The 23,389-nt window shown below is 46.7% G+C and overlaps 1 protein-coding gene across 1 annotated transcript; it reads left to right on the top strand.

The window, feature by feature from the left end:
- The first annotated feature begins 13,407 nt into the window (after positions 1-13,407).
- On the top strand, positions 13,408-23,154 carry LOC140615305 (ubiquitin carboxyl-terminal hydrolase 17-like protein 6). The gene is made up of 4 exons (XM_072795216.1): positions 13,408-14,978; positions 22,179-22,277; positions 22,729-22,837; positions 23,140-23,154. Exons 1-4 carry the CDS (start codon positions 13,408-13,410, stop codon positions 23,152-23,154), a joined length of 1,794 nt encoding a protein of 597 aa, XP_072651317.1.
- The last annotated feature ends 235 nt before the right edge of the window (positions 23,155-23,389 follow it).

The following is a 23,389-nucleotide window of genomic DNA, read 5'->3' on the forward strand; positions in this document are numbered from 1 at the left end:
TGGGTGCCATGTGCACTGCAAGGGGCCACGGTCACACGTTGGTCTATAAGGGGATGAGTTGGTGGTTTCCCTCTATGCATATTCTGGAACCCACTTCAATGTTGGATCATGATGACTCCTTTCTGAGGCCTCGGCATGGAGATTTTTCACCCTCGAGATGCTTTAGGAAGCAATGTTTGACAACTGGGTCCTTGTTGGTCCAACTAGCATGAGATACAGGCTACAGTTCTCTCTCTCTCTCTCTCTCAGAAATCTCTGATGAGAACCCATGGAAACAAAACCATACCACACCAAGCCAAAGCAAACAAAGCCATAGTGGTGTTGAGAGGATTCCTTTCTTAGGAAGAGCAACTGACTGGTCTTTCCTCACTCCAGAGCACCTATTGAAGGGTGCTCTCTCTTTCTCTGCAGATGCCTGTAGCTGAAGGGTGGAGGAGCTCCTCGATGAGCACACTAGATTTTTAAGAGGCAGAGGACAGTACAGAAGCAGGTTTGGGATCCCTCTCCTGCTCCCAAGCCCTCCGTAACTCCCATCCATGCAGTCGTTATGTGACCAGGGTCAGAGTCTGGCCCCTTGAGCCTCAAGCCCCTGTCTCATCGCATTAATGCTGCCCTATTGCTATCTCATGGCCTCTGAGGAAAACCCAGCTTCCTGGCTCTTGATTTCTGGCCACTCGATGTATAGGTGGGGAAACAAACATTCCCTACCTTCTGGAAGCCTATGAAGATCCCAGAGGTCCAAGGGTAGAAAGGCCTATCCTCACAGGGGAATCTCAGGATTGGAGCTAGTGAAGTAGCCTAAGGATTCTTGGACCTGCAGGTATACAGGGCACAGGGGTGAGGAGGCAGGCAGGCTTGAGCGAAGGGCCTTAATGCTGGGCTCTCCAGCAGATTTGGCACTTCATGGGCAGTTGAGGGGATTCCTTCCATGTGCCCAGGGAGATCAGTGAGAAAGGCTAGCTGAAGAAGTCCTGAGCAGGCCTGTTCTCCCCCTCTAGTCACCTCTCGTGTCTTTTGCTTCTCCGCCAACAAAAATCCAAACCGAACCAAACCAAACCAAAGCTATCTTCCCAAAGGAAAATCCACTCTCATCCAGATATGGAAGAAGAGTTAAATTCTGGACAAAATGGTATAGGGTATGGATATACCAGGAGTGTTCCCTCACTTGGAATCAACCCAGGAGCAAATTCTGGAGCAGAGACAGTAGGAGTGCTTTGGCTTTGTTTAAAATTTTCAATCCATGCTGCCATTCTATGTCTATAGGTTGGGGAGTTTAATTCATTTATATTTAAAGTAATCTTCAAAAACAAAAACTTACAACCTTGACTTACTACAGACTAATGTCAAGTATGAACTAGTATTTTATGTGTCTCTGGGCTTTAACTAATTTTACCTTTATGGATTGTGTACTATGATACTAGTGTATTAGTTTATTTAAATATATGTATTTAAATATAAATTATATATATATATATATGAATATATAAACATTAGTGTGTATGTGTTTATATGCCATACGTGACTTTTTATAAAATTAGCATTGCTATACACTACTTGCTTATTTTTTAATCACATGAAAATTTGCCCTTTTTGTTTTCTTTCTCCTTTCCTGATTCTTTAGGCTTCCTGCACCTGGGATCACTATCATTTATCTGAAGATAATGCTTTTCTATACAAAACATAATGTTTGTTCTTAAATGAAAATGTATTTAATTCTGTTTTTAAAGGACTTTTCATTAACCTCAGAATTCTGACAGATAATTATCTTTTTTGAGCACCTTACTGATAATTCATTGACTTTTATTTTATTTCTTTGAGAAATTGGTATAATACTTATTTGTTCTTTACAGCACGTAATCTCTTCCTTTGCTTTCATTTGTAACTATATGCATTCCTAGGAAAGGATGAGAAAACACATTTGAATTGAGTCCTTCTTGGGTAGGAGGAAAATCAATTTCTCTCTCTTTTGAGAATATAATGCAAATAATATTTAAAAGTGGCCTGTGCATCCAGAATAGAAAAGAGTATTCCTTGATTTTCTTGGTGGATATTCTTTTAATAGGATTATTATCATTATCTAAAGATTTGTTTATTTGAGAGAAAGCAAACACGGAGGGGCAGAAGGAGAGGGAGAGAGAATCTCCAGCAGACACCCCTCTGAGCACAGAGCTGATGTGGGACTTGATCCCAGGACCATAAGTCCATGACCTGAGCTGAAATCAAGAGTCAAGAATCTGATGCTTAACCGACTGAGTCAGCCAAGCAACCCTGTCTTGGTAGATATTCTACTACAAAATTTCCTTTTAGATAACAAGCATTTACTTATTCTTTTGGTCCTGGATATGTATTTATTCTGTTTCGTTGATATTTTTATTGTGAATATAGTCTTTTATTAATACATTTCTGTGTATTTCTCTTTAATGTTTAAGGTATGTCTTAAACTATTAATTTCCATAGTGGTTTTCATATTTCATTATTGCAGTCTTGTTTATAAAATGTATCTAAGTATAACTGTTTACATACTACCTATTTGGATGTTGGAGTCCAGATTAAATGTTTCAGACATCCCCTTGTGGCTTCAACTATGGGACCAGGGCTGTTAATGTGTATAGCTTATTGGTCTTTTCTCTCTGCAAGGCAGTTCTTATTTTCATCATAAACCTTTTCTTATACTGTAAGATATATAATTTCTTATATTATACACTTATATTGTAAGTGTCTTGCCCCCCTCCTTTTTTTAGTACCAAGTTCCCGATAATTTGTACTCTGAGTTGCCCATAACTGGTTGGTTCATTAAGAGAACATCTGACCCTACAGCTAGACCTCTGTAGTGTCTTGCTGTAGGGTCAAGAGATTGGCCTCTATTTCATCCTCAAGGGTCAACAGAGGCATCTCAGAAGCTGTCTGCCTCTGGTAAGAGATCTGAGTGTGATAAAGAATCTATGGAGGAAAGAGAAGGAAGATTTGTTATTCTTCTCTGCAGAATACACAAGTCAGAATGAGTATCCATACGTTCTTTGGCCTTTATAAGATCCAGAACTTGGTACAACTCCTTTGATGAACAGCAGCTTGGGAATCTCTTCCCAAGTAAATATAGGACAGGAGGGCAAGATTGATATTTGATTATTTTCCATGTAACTGATTATCTCAGGAGACCTACGTTTTTGGAGATCACCTCTCCTGGCCTCATCTTTTATTTCTGCACTCTTTGGTATTTTTACAGTGTCATGCATTTTTGAAAAGTAAATCTTTCTCCATTAGTTACCTCTGCCTAAAACAACTCCTATATGTAATATTTTTCCTATCAGAATATCATTTCCAAGTTCTTCCACAGGATTCCAGAAATGTGCATTTCTAGGAGAAAGATCTTTGTGTTCAAGCTCAGCATCTCCAGGGTAGAAGATCTCATTGTCAGGGAGGGAAGCAAAGAGGATATGAACCAAGTCTTGCAGGCACACACATCAAGTTTTGCTCTTAATGAGTTGTGTGATCCTGGGTCGATTATCCAACACCAGCTCTGCTGATGTACATTGGCCATTGGCCATATTCTAGGCTCCATAAGGAATAAACCATATCCTGAATTCAAGAACTTAAGATGTCATGTCTGAGAGAGACATGTATTTTTAATGTCACAAATCATGCCATCACTCATAACGGAAGCATCAGGAAAAGGCCTCTGAGTAGAAAAGTGGGAGACCTTGGTCCCAAGGAATAGACAGGAGACTGTTGAAGAGAAAGAAAAATGAGTATCTCCCAAACGGATGTTTGCTGGGTGCAGGTGAGTGGAGCTGGAATTCCTCCACAGGAGGTGAAGCAGCGTGAGCAGGGGTTTTGAAAGCAACATTATATTATAAATATATGGAATATATATGCATTATATATATATATTCATATATATATGTATAATGGAATATTACTCAGATATCAAAATGGTGGAATCTTACAATTTGCCACAATGTCGTTGGAACTAGAAGTTATTATGCTAAGCAAAATAAGTCGATTAGAGAAAGATGATTATCACATGATTTTGCTCTTTGTTTTTTTTTTGGGGGGGGGGGAGAACAAAAACATCCAAAATTTATTCTCCAACAAGACCGACAGCATCAGCAGGTAAAAACTACAGGGGTTTCTCCACAGATCATACATTCACACGGGCATGATTTGCTTAACAGGGAAAAAAGCGCTGGTGTGTTCTCAGTAACAATATCCACTTCACAGTGTAAGGAGGTACTAGCATTGTGTTCTCAACTTACAATTCCAGAAGGAAAGGCACAACGTGGCCAAAAAAATTTGGATCCTAAAGTCAGGTGCCATAACACAGACCAACTTTTGTTAACAGTCTTGATCTACTTTTCCACAAAGAAGGTGATTCTCCACTCGGAAATTAAAGTCTTTCTTTCTCCCTCTTTGTTCAACCATCAGAGCATGTTTCATCATTACATATACAAAAAAGGGGGGGCGAGTAGAGTTAAAAAAAAAAGAACCATGAAAATATCTTCCACGTCCAGCTGCTCCCACCACACATCAACTCAGGTTTAAGACAGCGCATTAGAACACTTCAGCGGTCATAAAATAGGAAAATAGACATTATGGCTACAAAAATAAAAAATAAATGAGGTAGATAAATTAAAGCTTTCACACCCATGACTTGCCCATTCGAACATCGTAGCCTTCATGCAATACTCAAGAACAATCTTCATACTAACTTGGCATAAGCTGCACCAAGGACACTTTTTCTGTACAAAGTAGTATGTGAACCTGTAAGAAATATGCCCTTTCCGTGAGTTTCTTCAAGAAGGAAAACCCAGGTCTTTGATCGAGTAGGCACTGGGGAACCAAATTAAGTCACCTGAGGGTCCCTGCTTAGGTGCCTAGCCCTCCTGCTGGCTCACGAATGAGACACCTGGAAAGCATAGGGAGTATATTGCCACTCTTGGGGCTCTGAATGACTCTATTTAAATAAGCAGCAACACATATTGACCCCCTAAGGACTAAACCAGTCCATTTGAGGGTATCCTACCTAAGGACCAAGGTTGAAGGAATTTTGTAATTCTACAACCTTGGTTTAAAGAAAAAGAAAGTACATTCAGGAAAAAAAATGGAAAGATGGTGGGTGGGTGTCATACGAAACAGGGCCCTAAACAGATGCCAGATCTTGTCCACGTACCCACATAGAGTCACCAGGGAAGTATACAGTACCCCCTCCCCCAATAGGCTAACAGTTGTCTTGTCCATTTTAATTCAGTAAGTTCCAACTTGAAATAGGAGGATAGTCTTTGGAAATACTTATTCTTGGTTGTACAAGGGTTTTATGTATACAGCTTGTCGCAAGTAACAAAGCTACTTTGCAGGACCCGCTTCTTTCCAAAATGAAGAAAAAAAAATTCTAGCCTGTATACGTTTCAGTATTTTTTGGTTTTTTTCTTTTTTCAATTTCTTTTCTCTTTTTTAATTTTTTTTTTTTTTTTTTTTTTTTTTTTTTTTTTGCAAAGCAGCATAACAACATCTGATTGTAGGACTTGCCTGAGGTTGTGATCACAAGTGTAAACATCTGCACATCAGTAAGAAAAACAGGAGGAGATGGGTTCTTCTAACAAGGAAAAAAAAAAGTAGAGTTCTAGAGGTCATTCTGCCTGCATTTCTCCCTCGACAAAGAGCTTAGCTGACTGCAATCTTATTTTCTTCGAGGAAGTGAGGGAATTGGTGTTTGGGGACGCTGTCGGCAGCACCTGGTTTTTCCACTTCAGCACTGATGGCAGACTGGGAGCCATCCATCTCGGAGATAGGGGTGTTGTTCACAATGGAGCTGGCCCCAGGGAGACTGGGAGGGTAGGAATCCCCCCACTCTGGATCACAGAGATCTCATTGGTCTTCATGGCCAGACCTCCATTGAGCATTGGTGGTGTACTGGTTCCAAATGACAGGGTCCATGTTCCCAAAGGGGCCAGGATTTCCTTTGGAAACATCTCAGGGACTCTCTCTCCCCACAGCAGGAACCTGGGGCTAGACGCCTGCAGCTCAGTCACTTAGCATCTGACTCTTGCTTGTGGCTCAGGTCATAGCCTCAACATCCTGAGATCGTGCCCCTGGCAGGCTCTGCGCTTAGGGCAGAGTGTGCTTGAGGAGCCCGTGTCTCCCTCTCCTACTCCTTGCTCCCTGCCTGCCTCTTAAACAAGCAAATTATCCAATAAAGAAATAATCTGAGAGGATAAATTTTCAAACAAATTTGGATCAATACAAGGATCTAGTGGGAGAGGTTGGCATCCCAGGTCCAACTGCCAGCTGAGGTTTAAAATCACTTCCCTGCGTTAATGGCTTTACCCCTTGAATTTGACCACACGTCTGTCTCTTGAGGTGCCAACAGGGAGACCTTTCCTTGGGTGGGAGGGCTCAGGGTGTGAGGGCTGCAGGATGTTGAGCTCCGTCCTGTAATTTGGCAACAGAAGGGAATCGCATCGAGCCCTGCATCAGTGAAGGGCTCAATGGCTGTGGGAACCGACTGGCCTTCTGACATGTTGTGCAGCACACGAGGCCCCTGTGCCTGACCCCGGGAAGGGGGTCAGGGATGTGCTCCTTCAAAACCTAACTGCGGAGCAATAGACACAGTACAGTGAGCCCCGTGTCCCTTTGGGAGAAAGTCTCCCAACTCACCAGGACCATGCTCAAGCCTTGGGGAAGGTGGGGAAGGACCTCAGGCCAATGGGGTCTCTGGGGAGCACCAGTTAGGAGAAAGCATAGGACAGTGCAAACTACTGGAGAGTGAGTGCGATGAGACATGGTGTGTCTCTTTTTTAAAACATTTATTATTTATTCATGAGAGACACAGAGACACAAAAGCAGAGAGGCAGACACACTGACAGAGGCAGAAGCAGCCGCCGTGCAGAGAGCCCGAGGCAGGACTGGATACCGGGACTCTTAGGGTCAGGGCCTGGGTGGAAGGCAGGCGCTAAACCACTGGGCGACCAGCCATCCCCTGAAGGCTCTATTCTGATATTCCTCCAAATCTGTGCACAGGGACTCTGCATCTGGCCCAGGCAGGGTCAGGGCCATGGGGGCAAGTCTGGGGAGGAGGGGAATCCAGCTCATGTGGGAGCAGGTGTCTAGGGGGGAGCCCAGGGGAGTTGCAGGCTGGCTTCTGGGACCCGGGGTCTTCCTGCCACATCAGAGCCCTGGGTGTCAGATAGCCCCAGCCCCTGCACTCACCTGGAGCCCGCGCTGGCCTCTGTTAGCTGTGCAGGGCAATTCCCAGTTCCCCAAGGCGGTGGGGCAGACCACCTCTTCCTCCCCCTCCTGCCCCATGTCCTGGGTGGATCTCCGTGTAAAGACAGTGCCCGGCAGCCCGGCAGGAGGCCTCAGCGCCCGGTCTGGCTGCCTTGGCTGGGCCGCACACCCAGCTGACTCCATTCCAGACACACCACAGTGCAGTCGGCACACACCTCCCCCAAGGAGAGCAAAGGGATGCAGCTGCCAGGCCTTGGGTTAACTCTGGGTTGGGTAAGAGGCACCTCAGGAATCCTGTTTCCACCCTGCCCACCGTGACATCAGGGTGACCCTGAAGGGATCACCGGGGACCTGCTGCCCTGCAACGTCCTCCAGCCTGGATGTGACCTGCCCACAGATCCCTGTTTCCCTGAAACTGAAGAGGAGGGGATGGGGCTGCCCAGGATGGCTGGCAGAGGTGGCCTGGCCTGGGCTGGGCTGCTCTGTATTACCTTATGGTGCCTCTTGATAAACGCCCTGAGGCGTTGGATTTTATGGTGGAGCCAAAGTCTACAGCCCCTTGTGAACTGTGTGTCGCCCTGACCCGGGTTCTTCCTCTGACTGGAAGGCCTTGTGAACAAGCGGCATCCCTGGGGTTCCTGGAAACCAGAGTCCCCAGAAGTGGGAAAGTAGCAAGAGAACATCTTTCAGTCGCGGATGTCTCCAGCCAAGTGACCCTGAGGTGGGGCTGCCCTAGAATGCGGGTGCCTGGTTACAGGGGTTCCAAGTTCTGTTGGGCTCTGTGTCAAGGAAGTCACCTCACTGCCTGGAACCCCCTGCCTGAGTCCACACCTGGAGGAAGCTTCAGGAGCAGTGCTCGGGGCTGCCGACGGCTCCCTGCAGGCAATGGCATGTGTGCACAGAATGACACAACTGCATCCCTCTCCGCAGGCCCCATGGAAGGACTGTGTGCAGCCAGGGCCCCAGCCTGGAAACACACCTGGGTTCAGACACAACTTTCCATTCTTCCCTGGTTTTGACCCCTCAGAAGCCATTGTGCCTGTCGGGGATGGTCTGCGTCTTGCCTGTGGAACAGGGAGTATCCTAGCGGGTGCTTCCTCCAGATGTCCCCAGGCCACTGTGGCATCATATCTATGACATTGGAGACGGGTGTCACATGCAGGAAATACCTCCCACCACATGTTCTTCCTTGGTGTGTACCTGTGTCCAGGCCCACAAGGTCCTGTGTGCACACACGTGGGCACCTGTATTCTCATTCTGGAGGCCCAGAAGATGACAGTCCCTCCGGGGGAGGGATGGGTAATAGCTTCCCACGATCCTAGTCTCCTGAATCCAAGGCAAACCCTACAGAAGTTGTCGGAGTCTTGGCCCAGAAGGTGTGAGGCTGTCCTCATCCTGAAACCCTACCTGTCGTGTGTTACAGGCCATTCCTTCATTTCCACTGGGTGAGCTGTGGACAGCGGTGCACCCAGTGTGTCGCCCTGACCCGGGCTCTTCCTCAGACTGGAATGTGCTGGAATGCCTCCTGTCTGGGCTGTCAGTGCCCACCCCCACCCCCGTCACATCTCCATGTCTGTAGCCAGTTCCATCCACACAACTTTCCCCAGCCCCCTCAGGAAGGGAGGAGCAGCCTTGACCCCAAAAGAAGGCACAGAGCTGGCTCCATGCTCCCTTCTGCCTTCTTCACAGGCTGTGATCCTGGCAGGCAGTGGCTCTGCTTGGATCTGCACCTCCTCCCCTCAGTGGCTCCCTGGAACCCCAGCTGCTGCGTTTGTCAAAGCCCCACAGTTTGACACAGCCTCACCTGTAGAGTTCAGGAGTCAGAGGTAGCATCAGGCTCTTTTTTTAGGGAGCAATTGCTCTTTTCATTCCTGATGATTTTCCGTATTTTGTCCATCTTTCCCCCTGGAGCATGAGCTCCGAGAAGGAGGACCTGGTCGGCTTCTCAGCTCTGGCACTATCTGTGCTCAGGGCTCAGCGGCTGAAGGAGCAGGTGGGAAGTCCCATCCCACCATGGGCCAGCTCAGCGGTGGGAGCCTTATTGATTTGGGGCATTTTTAAACACTTGTGCTTTTCTTTTCTTTTTTTTTTTTAAGGAAACTCTGTGCCCGATGTGGGACTCGAAGTCACGACCCCAAGATCAATAACCACACGCCCTTCAGACTGAGCCAGGCAGGCGTCCATTGGTCATTTTAAAACTAGTAGACTGATAACTATTTCAGTTAATTTGGTGATCCACATTTGTAGGTCTATTCCATTGTTATTTGCTCTAAGTTGAGCAGAATCGTGATAAAATAAAAAAAAATTCAGCAGAGATAAAGCCTCAGGTTAAAACCCACAGTAAAATCAACCAATATAGGACTATTTGTAGAAACTTTGGTACTGCTCTATCCCAAGGAGTTTGAATGGTTGTATCTTCATTCTCATTTGTTTCTATGAATCTTTTTAATTCTTCCTTAATTTCCTGGTTGACCCTTTCATCTTTAGCAGGATGATCCTTAACCTCCACGTGTTTGAAATCCTTCCAAACTTCTTGTGATTGAGTTCTAATTTCAAAGCATTATGGTCTGAGAATATGCAGGGGACGATCCCAATCTTTTGGTATCAGTTCAGACCCGATTTGTGACCCAATATGTGGTCCATTCTGGAGAAAGTTCCATGTGCACTTGAGAAGAATATGTATTCAGTTGTGCGTATCCCGGGTTTGGGACAACACAGTATACAGAATTTGAGCATTTACCTAATGATTCCTATATCTGCGGTTTAAAATTATACGATGCTTTTTTGTGTTTTTCCCCTTTTCACCTGGTTTCATATTTTCTCAACTCTGATTTTAAGGCTTTTGTTAACATCAATTTTTTTACATTTTTATTTTATAGATACATTCTTCATGTTTGGCTTTTTGTCACTGGAATGAATTTTATGGTTCTCCATCTATAAGTTTTGCTTCTTGACAATTTTGAGATTTAGTGTCTCACGCTCATGGTGTATCCATAACCTATGCCAGTTTGTCCAGATAACTCTGTCTTCCTCCATATCTGGATGGGAGTGGATTTTCCTTTGGGAAGACAGGTTTGGTCTGCTTTGCTTTGCTTTGCTTTGCTTTGGTTAATGGATGGCGGGGAAGCAAAAGACACGTGAGGTGACTAGAGGGGAGAGCACGGGCCTGCTCAGGACTTCTTCAGCTAGCCTTTCTCCCTGGTCTCCCTGGTCACATGGAATGAATCCCCTCAACTGTACATGAAGTGCCAATTCTGATGGAGAACCCAGCCTTATGGCCCTTTGCTCACGCCTGCCTGTCTCCTCACCCCTGTACCCTATATATCTGCAGGTTCAAGACTCCTTAGGCTACTTCACTAGCTCCAATCCCAACATCCCCTGTGAGGATAGGCCTTTCTACCCTTGGAACTCTGGGATCTTCATAGGCTTCCAGAAAGTAGGGAACATTTCTATTACTGCACGCATCCCTTGAGTGCCCAAGAAGCCGCATTTTCGTCAGAAGCCGTGAGATAGCAATAGGGAAGTGTTCATGGGATGAGACCGGGGCCCAAGGCTCAAGGGACCAGACTCTGACCTGGGTCACATAATGATTGCATGAATGGGAGTTACTTAGGCCTTGGGGGCAGGAGAAGGATCCCACACCATGGCTTCTCTACTGACCTCTGACTTTTAAAAGCCCAGTGCGCTCATCCAGGAGCTCCTCTACCCTCCACCTACAGGCATCTGCACAGAGAGAGGGAACACCCTTAAACATGTGCTCTGGAGTGAGGAAAGAGCAGTCAGTTGTTTTTCCTAAAAAAAGAAATTCTCTCAACACGACAATGGATGTGCTTTGGTTTGGTTTGGTTTGGTTTGGATTGATTTGGTTTTGTTTCATTTAGTTTCATTTGGTTTGGTTTCACATGGTGTTATATTGTTTTGTTTCCATGAGCCCACATCAGAGATATGCCTGAGGATGAGAGACAGAGAGAGAAAGAGAGAGAGAGTCAGAAGAAAGCAACCAGTCCTGGGTCTCGTGTTATTGGACCATTATGTGCCCACTTGTCAAACATTGCCTCCTTGGGAAATCATCTGGAGGGTGAAAAATCTCCATGCCCAGGCCTCAGGAAGGAGGCAGCATGAACCAACATTGAAGTGGGTTTTGGGATATGTATAGAGGACAACCGTCAACTCGTCCCATTACAGACCAACGTGCAACCGAGGCCCCGTGTGGTGCTAATGGCACCCACCCTGGATGCTCAGGGATCAATGTTCCCTATGCAGTACTTCACGCAGAACCCTGGGTGTGCAGGAGATCCTCAATGTCTACGTATTCCCTGAACCGATCAAGCTGCTGTCTCCCCTCAGGTAACTAAGGCTGGAGGAATTAATGGACTTAATGTAATTATAGAGAGGTTCAGAAATGCCGAGAAAACCCCCCCACAAAACAAGATCAAAAGCAAGACATGCACGCTATTCATCTGTGCTAATATTTTATTAAGGGACATAAAACACTACACACAATTCTAAATTAACACTAAAGAATAAACAAGCTGCATGGGTTAAATATTGACAATCACAGTTCCCGCAAAGCTACCAGCATTGACACAAGAAAAACCCATCTCAGGAGAAAACAATGTCCATTTGCAGAGCCCACAGCGGGTGGGCTCTATGTGTGTGTGCCTGTGTGTGTGTCTCTGAATGGACATGTAAGTCCATGCGGATTTGGTGGATACCAAAATTTCTGCAAGTGAAATCATAGTGGTACATTTTAGCGTGGGAATTAACCTCAGGACTCCTGTTTCCTGACTATTGGTATTTTACCAACACTTCTGCTCGATTGAGAGCTAATGGCAATGAAAATGGGGTCAAAGTTTGAGGATATTCATGATGTAACATTCATTTTGTCAATTAAAACTTCCAGTTAAAAACGGAGATATCATAAAGAGCATCCTACACAAAATTTTTTTGGACTCCGTGATTACAGAATAAATATCCTAAAACATGGTGGTGTCAAAGATGACACTTTTATTCTCTTAGTGTCCAGTGATGACAAGTGAACGTCAAGAATTCAGCAGGGCCCCAGTGTTTCTGAAGCCCAGTCACTGACCAAGGCCTGGCAAAATGCTCCTGTTGTTCTTGGCCTCTGTTTAGTAACGAAGACAAATGGACTTAGGTTTCCACCTTTCCTAAGACTTACCCAAATTCATAAACTGGAAAAGGTCATGGTCACAAGAAGGAATTAATTGTCTTGTCGACTCAAAATTTCCACAGACACTACTAATTCTGTAAGCAGAATAAACCATAATGGCATTTCCAAACCACGAGCCACCGCAGTGCCTTCCTCCCTGCATCTACAACTGCCAAAACCATAATGTGTAAAAAATGTGCAAGCCTACAACATACTCCAATTAAATCAAAAGTATATAATGGATATTGGTGTAGAATTACCTGAGGAACAGTTAAAATTAGGCATATAAAAACTGGATTTAAGATATAGACTTGCAGGAAAAGGAGTTTTAAAGGAATCTTTCCCAAAGCATAGAACCAGCCATTGAATTTCTCTTGTTGTAGACCCGAGACACACCTAAGCAGAAAATGATATTCATCTAAACCTTCATAATCTTTGTATATTGGAATCATAGTAGAGAGAGATGAAGGTGTAGAAGCAAAGCAATGGATGCCACGTTCCCAAATAATTGGTTACAGCTACAAACACTCTGGCTGGTGAGGAGAACGTGTTCCTATGTGATATCTCAGCTCCTTTGGGAAAGTGAGCTTCCCTGTCCTACAGGACTGACATCTGACACTCCTTGGCTCCCTTGCGGTTAGTCAAAGGAAAAGGACTTTCAAAAAGATTTCCTTTGAACATAGAAACTCTGAACAAATTCTGTTCAGAAAGGTGCAGGGACACTTAAAGAGGTTGAGAAGAATCTGAATGTGTTGGCTGTTTTCAGAGGCAAGATTAGGAGGTGGGCTGACCTGAATGTTCTCTATGAGAAAGGGACCACACCCAAATCCTGTAATCCAATCAAGCGATTCCAGTGGATTAGAGGATTTTGTGCCTTATCCCAGGGCCCAAAAGCCATAAAAGGTGGAGGTGAGGGTCACTATCTGCCATTTGGAAACTGGCTCAGTGAGAGAAGCATCCCTTTGTGACCTGAAGCTCCTGGTTGAATTTATCTTGTGGACACTGTTTCTGCCGACATGGAGGCTGCCTACCTCCACCGCTCAGAGGCATCTCAGTTCAACGACTCTCCCAAACCCCAATCATGCTGGTCAAAGAGAGGTGGTGCTGAAGTCCACGGAGGACCCTCTCTGCCTGAGAAGACATCCCCTGCATCAAAGACACTCTCCTCCCTGACTGATCCTTTGGCTCCCGCATCAGCAGGGCGGCCTCCCACCAAGACGCCTCTGAGTTGGGAGGATCTTTCCCAGGTGGGAGCTGGGCTTCAGAACACGGGGAACACTTGCTACGTGAATGCAACCCTACAGTGTCTGACCTACACAGAGCCCCTTGCCAGCTACGTGCTGTCCCAGAAGCACGGGACAGCCTGTAGGAAGCAGACATCCTGCACGCTGTGTACTCTGCAGGCTCACATGACCCGGGTTCTCTGCCATCCTGGACGTGTGCTCCGACCCCTTCCACTCCTGCTCGCCGCCTTCCACACACACAAGCAAGAAGATGCCCATGAGTATCTCATGTTCATTCTGGATGCAATGCAGCAAGCATGCTTGCCTGAAGACAAGCCCTCAGACTCTCAGCATGCTCAGGACAGCACCCTCATCCAGCATAGCTTTGGGGGGTACTGGAGGTCACAAATCCAGTGTCTCCACTGCCAAAGCATTTCCAGCACTCTGGAACCTTACCTGGACATCAGCCTGGACATCGGGGCTGCTCAGAGTGTCAGCCAAGCTTTGGAGCAGTTGGTGAAGCCCGAAATGCTTGAAGGTGAAAATGCCTACCATTGTAGTAAGTGTCTAGAGAAAGTGCCTGCGTCCAAGGTGTTGACTTTGCACAGTTGTGCAAAAGTCCTCATCCTGGTCTTGAAACGATTCTCAGACTTCACAGGCAACAAAATGACTAAGGAGATGCAATATCCTGAGTGCCTTGACATGCAACACTCCCTGTCTGAGCAGAGGGCAGGACCCTTGGTTTATGTGCTCTATGCCGTGCTGGTGCATGCTGGGTGGAGTTGCCACAGTGGACGTTATTTCTGTTTCGTAAAGGCAGGAAATGGCCAGTGGCATAAAATGGATGATGCTAAGGTCAGCGCCTGCGTTGTGACTTGTGCCCTGCGCCAACTTGCCTATGTCCTCTTTTATATGCAGAAGACCGATATGGAAAGAGACCTTGTGAGTGGGTCAGTCGAGGGAGGAATCGCATCTCCCGAGGCAGACCCCGCAGAGGTGGGTGAGGCCTCAGGAGAGAGCACAAGGGATCCCACTGTGAACCTTGCTGAGTCAGAGGAGCACGGGGAAGAGACCTCAAGGCAACAAACCACATTAGACCAGGGGAGATGCCTCCAAGAACGCAACCGACCTAAGCCTGAACTTCATGTCAGGAGAAGAGAAATTGCTCTTCCTGAGAATGCAGTCATCCTTCAGCACTCCAAATACAGACATGAGATGCCCAAGAATCATCCTCAGCAAACCATGGACCTGCTCCACACTGCAGCTGGGATGATCCCACCTCAGGTGGCCGGGGATGTGGCCAAAGTCCCGCATGTGCCAGGGAGAGCCAGACCAACCAAAAGGACGAGCAAGAAGGGACAGAGGTCTGGGGAAGCAGTGCAGGGATGTGTCTACTAACTTTATTGCACATGGGCACGCACGCGCACGCGCGCACACACACACACACACACACGGTGTCACTCACTCACCAAACCCGAACACAGTCCCACACTGGAAATATTTGGTGTTGTGTGAAATGTGTGTTCTGTATGTATGGAAGAACCATCTATCTGGGTGTGTTCCTGGGCTATGGCCTTCGACTGAAACTAGAGGACACTGACATTTAAAGCGGGTTCATTGTCATGATCTTATATTGGAATAGTGTGGATTCATATGGGGTCTATCCTGGAACCGGCCTCTCCTTCAGCCTTGGGGAGAGTAGGGGCAACTTGCAGGTGAGAGGTAGTGAGCAGTCAGGATTGAGAGTGGATATGATGCTGAGGACCTGGATTTGAAGTATATTCGACCCTCTCGTCATGCTCCGCACTTCCCATTGCTTATCTTCTATTTATATCAAAAGAATATTTGCCTGAACAGAAGCATGCGTGGGGCCTTGCCAGCGATGTGTTTTGGTCATTGCTTGGAAATGGTAAGAAAGGAATTAAATGCTTATTTTGGGGAGATAACTGCATCCAGCCTGATTGAATCTCATTGAATGTATTATGTTCCCTTCACTATCTCCTACATTAAGACGGCAGAGAAGGAAACTGACAGGGACTCTTATTCCAAGGGGAAATGCCCAGCCTCCCACTGAACATAAGTTCCTATGAATATTTTGCTACCGTCTGCTATGTGGCACCTCCTGCCACAGAAGAAGTGGACTCTGGATTTCAGACCAGTTCAAATTCACGTTTGGACCTGGGTTGATACCTCAGAAAAACAGTGCCAAGTTCACGAATCTAGCAAAATGGTTTTTGAGGTCAGGTTATAGGTGCTCTGTGTTATCATTCTATTTCTTAGAGAAGTAATTGACAAATTGATTGTAGAATGAAAATTATCGCATGATAACCAAAAGCTTCTGAGTGTGACCATAGATGTGCAGTTGTGACATCTCATCATAATGTATGTTCACTCTGTATTCAAACTTGGACATGCCACCCTTACTGGAAAGTAAGGGACAATAGGAACTGTGCAGAAGAAATCACACTTTTTTGTAGATTTTCATGTAACAGAGGCAGATTAGAGATAGAAAGTGTCAAGGTTTCTTTCATGTCTGGGAATTTTTTTTTTTTTTACAAACACAGTTTATCGTGTCATAAAGAGTGAGGGAACCTCTGTGTATGTGTTTGCTAGAGTTTCCTAAGAAGACCTGTAGGTATCCTCGTCCTCTGAAGACTGTCATAGGGAATGAGACAGCTCATGGACTGGGAGACTTGTCTTTCACAGAAGAGGTCCCTCAGGAGGAGTCTGTTGGAATAAGGATATGTCCCCCTCCTGGACTGATATGGTGAACCAGGAATTCCTCTGCTGAACTAGTTGGAAATGGTCAAGTCCACAATGTGCTACATGGTATGCTTTTGGGCGCCTACACATATACTCCCCCCACTACACAGACACTGCAGTTTTTCGTTAGGTATATATATGGGAATCTCAAAGGGTGCTTACCAATCCAGAATGTCAAGTTTGTCTTACTGAAATACATTTTCTAAAAAATGTAGGTAAATCATCCTGGCAATTTGTACATTGGTTGTAAACAGAAGTAAACAAGTTAATCTGAAACTGTTTTACAAATGTCTGAATTTCTGATTTAGAAAAAGATCCCATCCAGAGATCTGCAAATTATACTATGTTTTCTCCTAGAAGACATTTTCTGTACTTGTTGATATTATTTTTCTGAAATTGTTATGGGGAATATTGCATCTGCTTTGTTCATTTTTGATCTAAAATGTTATTAGGCAGTTGTGTGTTTTTTTTAATCTTAATAGAAGACTGCAACATATGATTTGGTGTGCATGCTTTTACTCCCCAGTATTTCAGATATTTGAAATAATTATTTTATTTCCAGGCTGGCTCCTCACAGAGGCTTCTTTGCCTGTTTACCCTGAGTGGAATTCCCGCAGCCACATCTAGGTCACCAGCAACCTAAATTCATATCCTCCCTCTATGGGAATGTCTCACTCCTACTCACTGGATTAATATAGGGGAAGCGCCAGGAGCCATTTAAGAGGAAATGCAATGGGACATGGGCACATTATTCTTCAGGGTCTCTTCAGTTATGAGGGCTCTGACCAGGAAGAAGTGTGTGTGAAAAATTAGGTGGGGGGAGTAGATTTGAACCAGGAGCACACCATCTCTGGCCAAGGCTAGTAGAGACACCTGGGAGGGATGACCAGGAGATGGTTGGGTAGCACATTGTGGGGACTGTGGAGGCTGGACAGTCAGCAGATGAATTCTCTGGGTAGGTGTCTGGAGGTCAATGCTCATCCTGTCCAGGTATCCATTAGTTACTTAAGGGGTTTCACTCTATATCAAGATCTATTAGTCAGGAGGACAGACCGAAGAATCTGCATAGCCTCCCACAGAACAGATTCCCCAGTCCTTTCCAGGGAACCCGGAATTGCCAATCCTGGATGCAGTTCTAGGGAGACCTCCAACCTGTTTCCAGGTGACAATGAGTTGAGTCCTGGCTCCATCAACCTTTTGCAAGATGTCAGGCTGGAAATGTTTTCACAATAGGGATCTGGGCTGAAACTGGGATTTGGGGACAGCCCCAGGCTAGATTCCATGGCGGTATGTGGAGGCTTAATCTGGGAGGCCACATTGAATCAGTGGTCTGTGAGGTTGACAACGAGGGTAGGTTCCTGGCCATGGTGGGTGGATGTAAGCTGAAGGGATTACTTGACTTCCCTTCCTGAGCTTTTGTGTTGTCCAGCAGGAGAAAACAACGTCAGGGCTTTTCACAGGAGATATCCTAGGGGGCATGTGTGTGTCGTAACAGGTTTGAGCTCATGCAGGAGACTTGTGGAAACAGCTTCTAGGGAGATTGCCTCCTCACATGGGGAATGCATTATCCCATTACCAACTGCTCTAATAGAAGATACCACAGATGGACCACATCTTACCTCTGCCTCTCCACTGTTGGTAATCAACCACAGTAAAGGCATGGAGATAGGAACAATCCATTCCACAGTTATATTATTAAAAGTGCTCATTTTACTGGGACAAGAAACCCAACCGAGTGGTGATAAGGAGACATAAAATACATTAGCCTCCTGTTACCAGAGGGCGAGATGAGGAGGTTTCAATACAGTATTTTAGTTTCTTTAGCAGAAGCCATTGCATTCACTCTTCTGGCAGTGGACAGAGCTAATCCTGTCTTTAAAATTTTTAGTGATTGTGTGATACACAATTTGGAACCCTTATGGAAACAATACATTTTGTTGCATTCGGGATTGTTCCATTTGGAGACATCTAAGTAAACCAGTTCCATGTGGTGGCTCTAGCATGTTGGGTCTCACATGCCAGGGATCATACAGAAGCAAAGAATTGAAGGAAACATGGTACCTGAAGACTCCATAAACAAGGAAGGGAACTCAGGGAGAGAATGGAATTTTAAGAAATCCCACACAGAGTAAGAGCAAGGGAGTGAAGATACTCTGGTTCATAGACGTGAGACAGTAGTGGATAAGGAAAAGCCCCACTGTCAGGAAGGAATCCGATGCCAATTCCTTCCAATGTGGCTGCTTTGGCAGTTGAGGTGTTCTAGATAATGTCTGGTCAAGGGCCTTAGTGTCCTATGCTTCTTAACTGGAAATGAAAAATAATGTGAAACACGTTGGTCTCAGCAATGTGGGAGGCAGCTCAGCACCCAGCAGCATGGCTGCTGGGTAATCTCCTTGAGAATCTCTCTCCCTCTATTTTTCAGCCCCCACTCTCCTGCTACTCTGTGGTTTCTCTCTGGTCTCTTCTTGTCTCAAATCTATCTATCATCTAACTATCTATCTATCTGTCTATCTATCTATCTATCTATCTATCATCTATCTATCTATCATCTATCTATCTATCTATCTATCTATCTATCTATCTATCTATCATCTTAAACAAGAAACCAACAATGAAACATGTTTGCATCTTTGCATCAATGTTCCCACATCCAAGTCAATTATATCTGTGGAGTCCAGTGTTACTCAGTAATGTGGAAAAAGGCACAAGCCTACAACGTACTCCAACTGAATCAAGAGAATATAAAGGATATTGGGGTGGAATTCCCTGAGGAACAGTTAAAATGAGGCATATAAACACTGCATTTAGGATATAGACTCTTGTAGGAAACAGAGTTCGAAGGAATGTTTCCCAAAATCATAAAACCAGCCAGAGGATTTCTCTTGTGGTGGACCCAGGCCACACCTAGGCAGATACTGGTATTCATCAAAACCTTCATAATCTTTGTAGATTGAGATCATAGTTGAGAGAGATGGAAGTGCAGAAGCAAAGCATGGACACCATATACCCCAAATAATTGGTTACAGCCTCAAAGCCTCTGACTGGTGAGGAGAAGGCGTTCCCCTGGGATACCTGAGCTCCTTTGGGAAAGAGATCTTCCCTGTTCTAGAGCACTAACGTCTAACTCTCCTTCGCTCACTTGAAGTTACTCAAGAAGAAAAAGGACATTCATAAAGGTATCCATTCAACATGGAAACTCGGATCAAATTCTGTTCAGAAAGGTGCAGGGGCTGCTGTTAGGGAGGTTGAGAAAGACCTGAAGGTGCTGTCTGTTGAGGGAGGCAAGATGAGGAGGTGGGCTGGCCTGATAGGTCTCTATGAGAAAGGGACCACTCCCAAATCCCTTAATCCAATCAAGTGATTAGTGCCGATTGGAAGCTTTTGCTCTTTATGATATTTCAGTTTTTAACTGAAAGTTAATTGACAAAAAGGATATTACATTATGAATAACCTCAAAGTGTGACCCCATTCTTATTGCTATTAGCTCTAAATTGAGCAGAAGTGCTGGCAAAATACAAATAGTTCAGGAACCGTGAGTCCTGAGGTTAATTCCCACGCTGAAATATACCAATATAATTTCACCTGCAGAAATTTTGGTATCCACCAAATCCGCATGGACCTACATCTCCATTCACACCCAGACACACACACACACAGGCACACACACAGAGTCATAGAAATCTTTCTCATGAGGGCATCATTAGCTTCCTTGCAGCTGCTGATTGGCTCAAACCCTGCTGCAGCTAAGAGGATTAGATGGATGTCTTTCAAGTGGTTGAAACGTCACGTGACCTCGGAGCAGTATAAAAGTCAGGGAGCAACGGAAGTGGCCATTCCTCACCATCCCTCTCTCCCACGAGACACACCGTCTCCTGCAGTGGAGCCTGTCCAGGACCTTTCCCAGCATCTCCTGACAGGCGTGAGGACCACAGTTGCACTTCAAGTGAGTTTTCGGACCACTGGTCCTACCTTTCCTGAGCGAATAATGGGACAGTGAGGAAATGGTGGAGGGATTGGCCCTTCCTCCATGGGTTAAGGACTCTTTCTGGTCTAACATGTTCTAAGAGCAGGGACTGAGCCAAGGCATGGCTGTGAATGCCCAGGACACCCGGAGGTTCCAATGCGAATGGAATGGGGCCTCGAGTGTCACATTGGTGTGGGGTGGTAGACGAGCAGGGACAGAAGGCCTGTAAATGTCTCAGTGGGCACTGCAGACCTAGAGAAGACACAGGATCAGGGCGCCTGCGCAGCTCCATTGTTTCAGGGTCTGACTTGGGTCGGGTCATGATCTCAGGCTCTGGAGATGAGTCCAGGCGCTCACTGGGTTTCCTGCCCAGGGAGTGTCTGCTTCTCCCTCTGTCCATACAGCTCAGGTGATCACTCTCCCTTACACACACACACACACACACACACACACACACACACACACACTCTCTCTCTCTCTCTCTCTCTCTCTTTCTCCCATAAATAACTGACTTTTTTTTCAATAGAAGAATTACCTGGTTCGCAAGGTGAAAAGAAATTCACTTCCCAAAGTTTCGATGGCAGTTAATTAGGGGCACTGCCACGAACACATGGAATGGAAGTGCTCAGATGGGCAGCTTCCCATGGAGTAGAGGGGAATGTGTTTTCCCAGTGTATCTGGACTTAACTATGGCTTCCTCTGGTGTCCCAAGGGGCATTCAGATATGAGAGAGGGAAGCCCACTTTCCCGATGCTTTTGCCTTTTGCGTGCTCCATGGTGGATCCCACTGGGCCTCAATCGGGAGAGGTCTCGTCCCTGGTTTTGTTTCCACAGGGGATTTGGAGAGACTTAATGATAGTGTCAACAAGAGTCCCTGAGCCTCCAGGGTGGGCTTCCTCAGAGCGGGGATGTGGCTTGGCCAGGAGGGTGTAGACAGGAAGGAGGAAAGAGAAGAGACAGTGGGAATTGTGTGTTTGGCACAAATGTCCTGACACTCGCTAATGCCTCCTTGGTAAGACGGTACAGGGAGGAGGCCGATGTCATGGTGAATAGGACTCACTTGTTTCTTTTGCCTCAGGCTACCCGAAACCCATCCCCGAAGCTGACTGACTTGTCCCTCCAGGACGTGGGACTGATGGCGGCGCGTCACAGCCAGCTTGGGCCCAACAGACCCTTGAGAGCCCAGAAGGGCAAGAGGCCACAGACAGCAGGACTGGCCCTCAGAGTTCCCAGACCAGAGGAGGAGGATCCCAGGGTAAGTGTGGAGGCTGGCATGGGTTTTGAAGCAGGAGCTCTGCCAGGAGTCTTGAGACAGGCTAGGCTCCCAGAAGATCATGGCCCAGACTCAGTTGTCCAATGTGACATGGGCAGGAAATGCCCCAGGCTACACATTGGGACACTCAGAGGCTCTGAGCATCAGCCCCAGGGCACCATAAGATCAGATTCAGCCTTCAGATTAAGATTCCCGAATCTTAATCTTAATGATGCTTCCACCTGTCTTCAACCTGACACCTCCAATGCCTTCTCCCCTCCCCTCCCCTCCCCTCCCCTTTCCATGGGCTGTGGAGGAAGCATCCTGAGGTCTTCACTATGCTGGCACCTCACTAGCCAGATAGGATGTCCCCTGTCCTCAACCCATGTGCCACACCCTGAGGATGGCCTCCCATTGGTGTGCTTGGCAGGTTCACTGGCATTTGAATGGATGCACTGACTCCTCCCCCTTCCTCCCCCAGGTAAAGTGCAGGGACTGTGGGGCCTTTGGACACAAGGCATCAAGCACCAGATGCCCCATAAAACACTGGGGCGCAACCCTCATTCCCGTGGCCTTGGGCTCCAGGAGGCTGAAGGAGAACGTGGAGCCGTGGAGTCAGCGGGACCAGCGGCACCAGGCTGGGCTGTTGAACCAGGCTGAGAGGGAGAAAGTAGAGAGACGAAGGTGAGTAATGGGGCTTGCTGACCCGAATGCCAGGGATGAGACCGACAGACACCGTGTCTGTGCGCATGCACACTGTGTGCCCTGCAGCGTGCGGGCAGAGTCAGGAGAGGCGAGGCAGGCAGAGGAGCTCCCAGGCTAACAGGGACCACATTTGGCTGATGGTGCTGTCCTTGCTGACTTGGTGTGGGGTTTTGTGGCTGGAGCAGTGTGCCTGCACCAGTGAATGTATGGAGCTTGGCACAATATAAGGCAAACTCTCTCATAGGCTCTGAATGAGAGAAACTGCCTGGACGACCTGGTGGGCTCACTTTAGTCAGGGTGAGGGGCAGGCGTGGGCGTCAAATGGCGGAGTAGGGAAAAGACCATGTTGGCCCAAGCCCGGACCTGGTGTCCAGCTGGAAGACAGGGAAGGGAGTTCCTTCTCCTTTCCATGCTTTGATTTCTTGTGCAGGCAAGAAGCCGAGCAGAGGAAGGCCCTGCTCCAGAGGTTCCCCAGGAGACCCCGAGAGGGGCAGAAGCGCACCTGGAAGGAAGGCACAGAATCTTGTGACTATGTGAGGGTGAGTGTGCGCTGCTTCCCGGCTGCTGTGCTCTGTGGGGCACTCGCTGGGCTCCATTGGCCTCCTGGGGGAGGGCGGGGCTCCACTTCCACTCTGACCAGGGGCAGTTGAGTGGCCCGGTCTTTGCACCCATTTTTCCCTTGGTGCCCATGATGTTGCCTTATGCCTTGAATGTGTGCGAACAGTGGGTTTGTTGACATGTGAAGGTCATTGGCGGACACTCCTGGAACACATGCCATCCTTAGAGAAGAACAAGCCGCTGTCCTTCCTGACACATTCCCCCACTGCCCATCCCTCCTCAGGAGCTGCCACTGTGACCCTCCAGCAGCAGGACTCCTATAGCCTCGTGAGCAGAGTGGATGGAAGAGCTGGTCCAATGGAGGAAGCATCGATGTGAGGCTAAAATTTGTGTGTTCCTCCCCGATGTCAAAAGTGCATCAGCAGCATCCAGTCATGCCTTTGTTCCGGACCAGCCCTGGAGCCGGATTCCCTACTTGTAGGTCAACAGATCCCATCTCTTTCTTTCCCTGTTCTGGGGGAGGGGGTGGTTCA

Source organism: Canis lupus, chromosome 23 (assembly GCF_048164855.1).
Source record: "Canis lupus baileyi chromosome 23, mCanLup2.hap1, whole genome shotgun sequence".
Taxonomy (NCBI): Eukaryota; Metazoa; Chordata; class Mammalia; order Carnivora; family Canidae; genus Canis; species Canis lupus.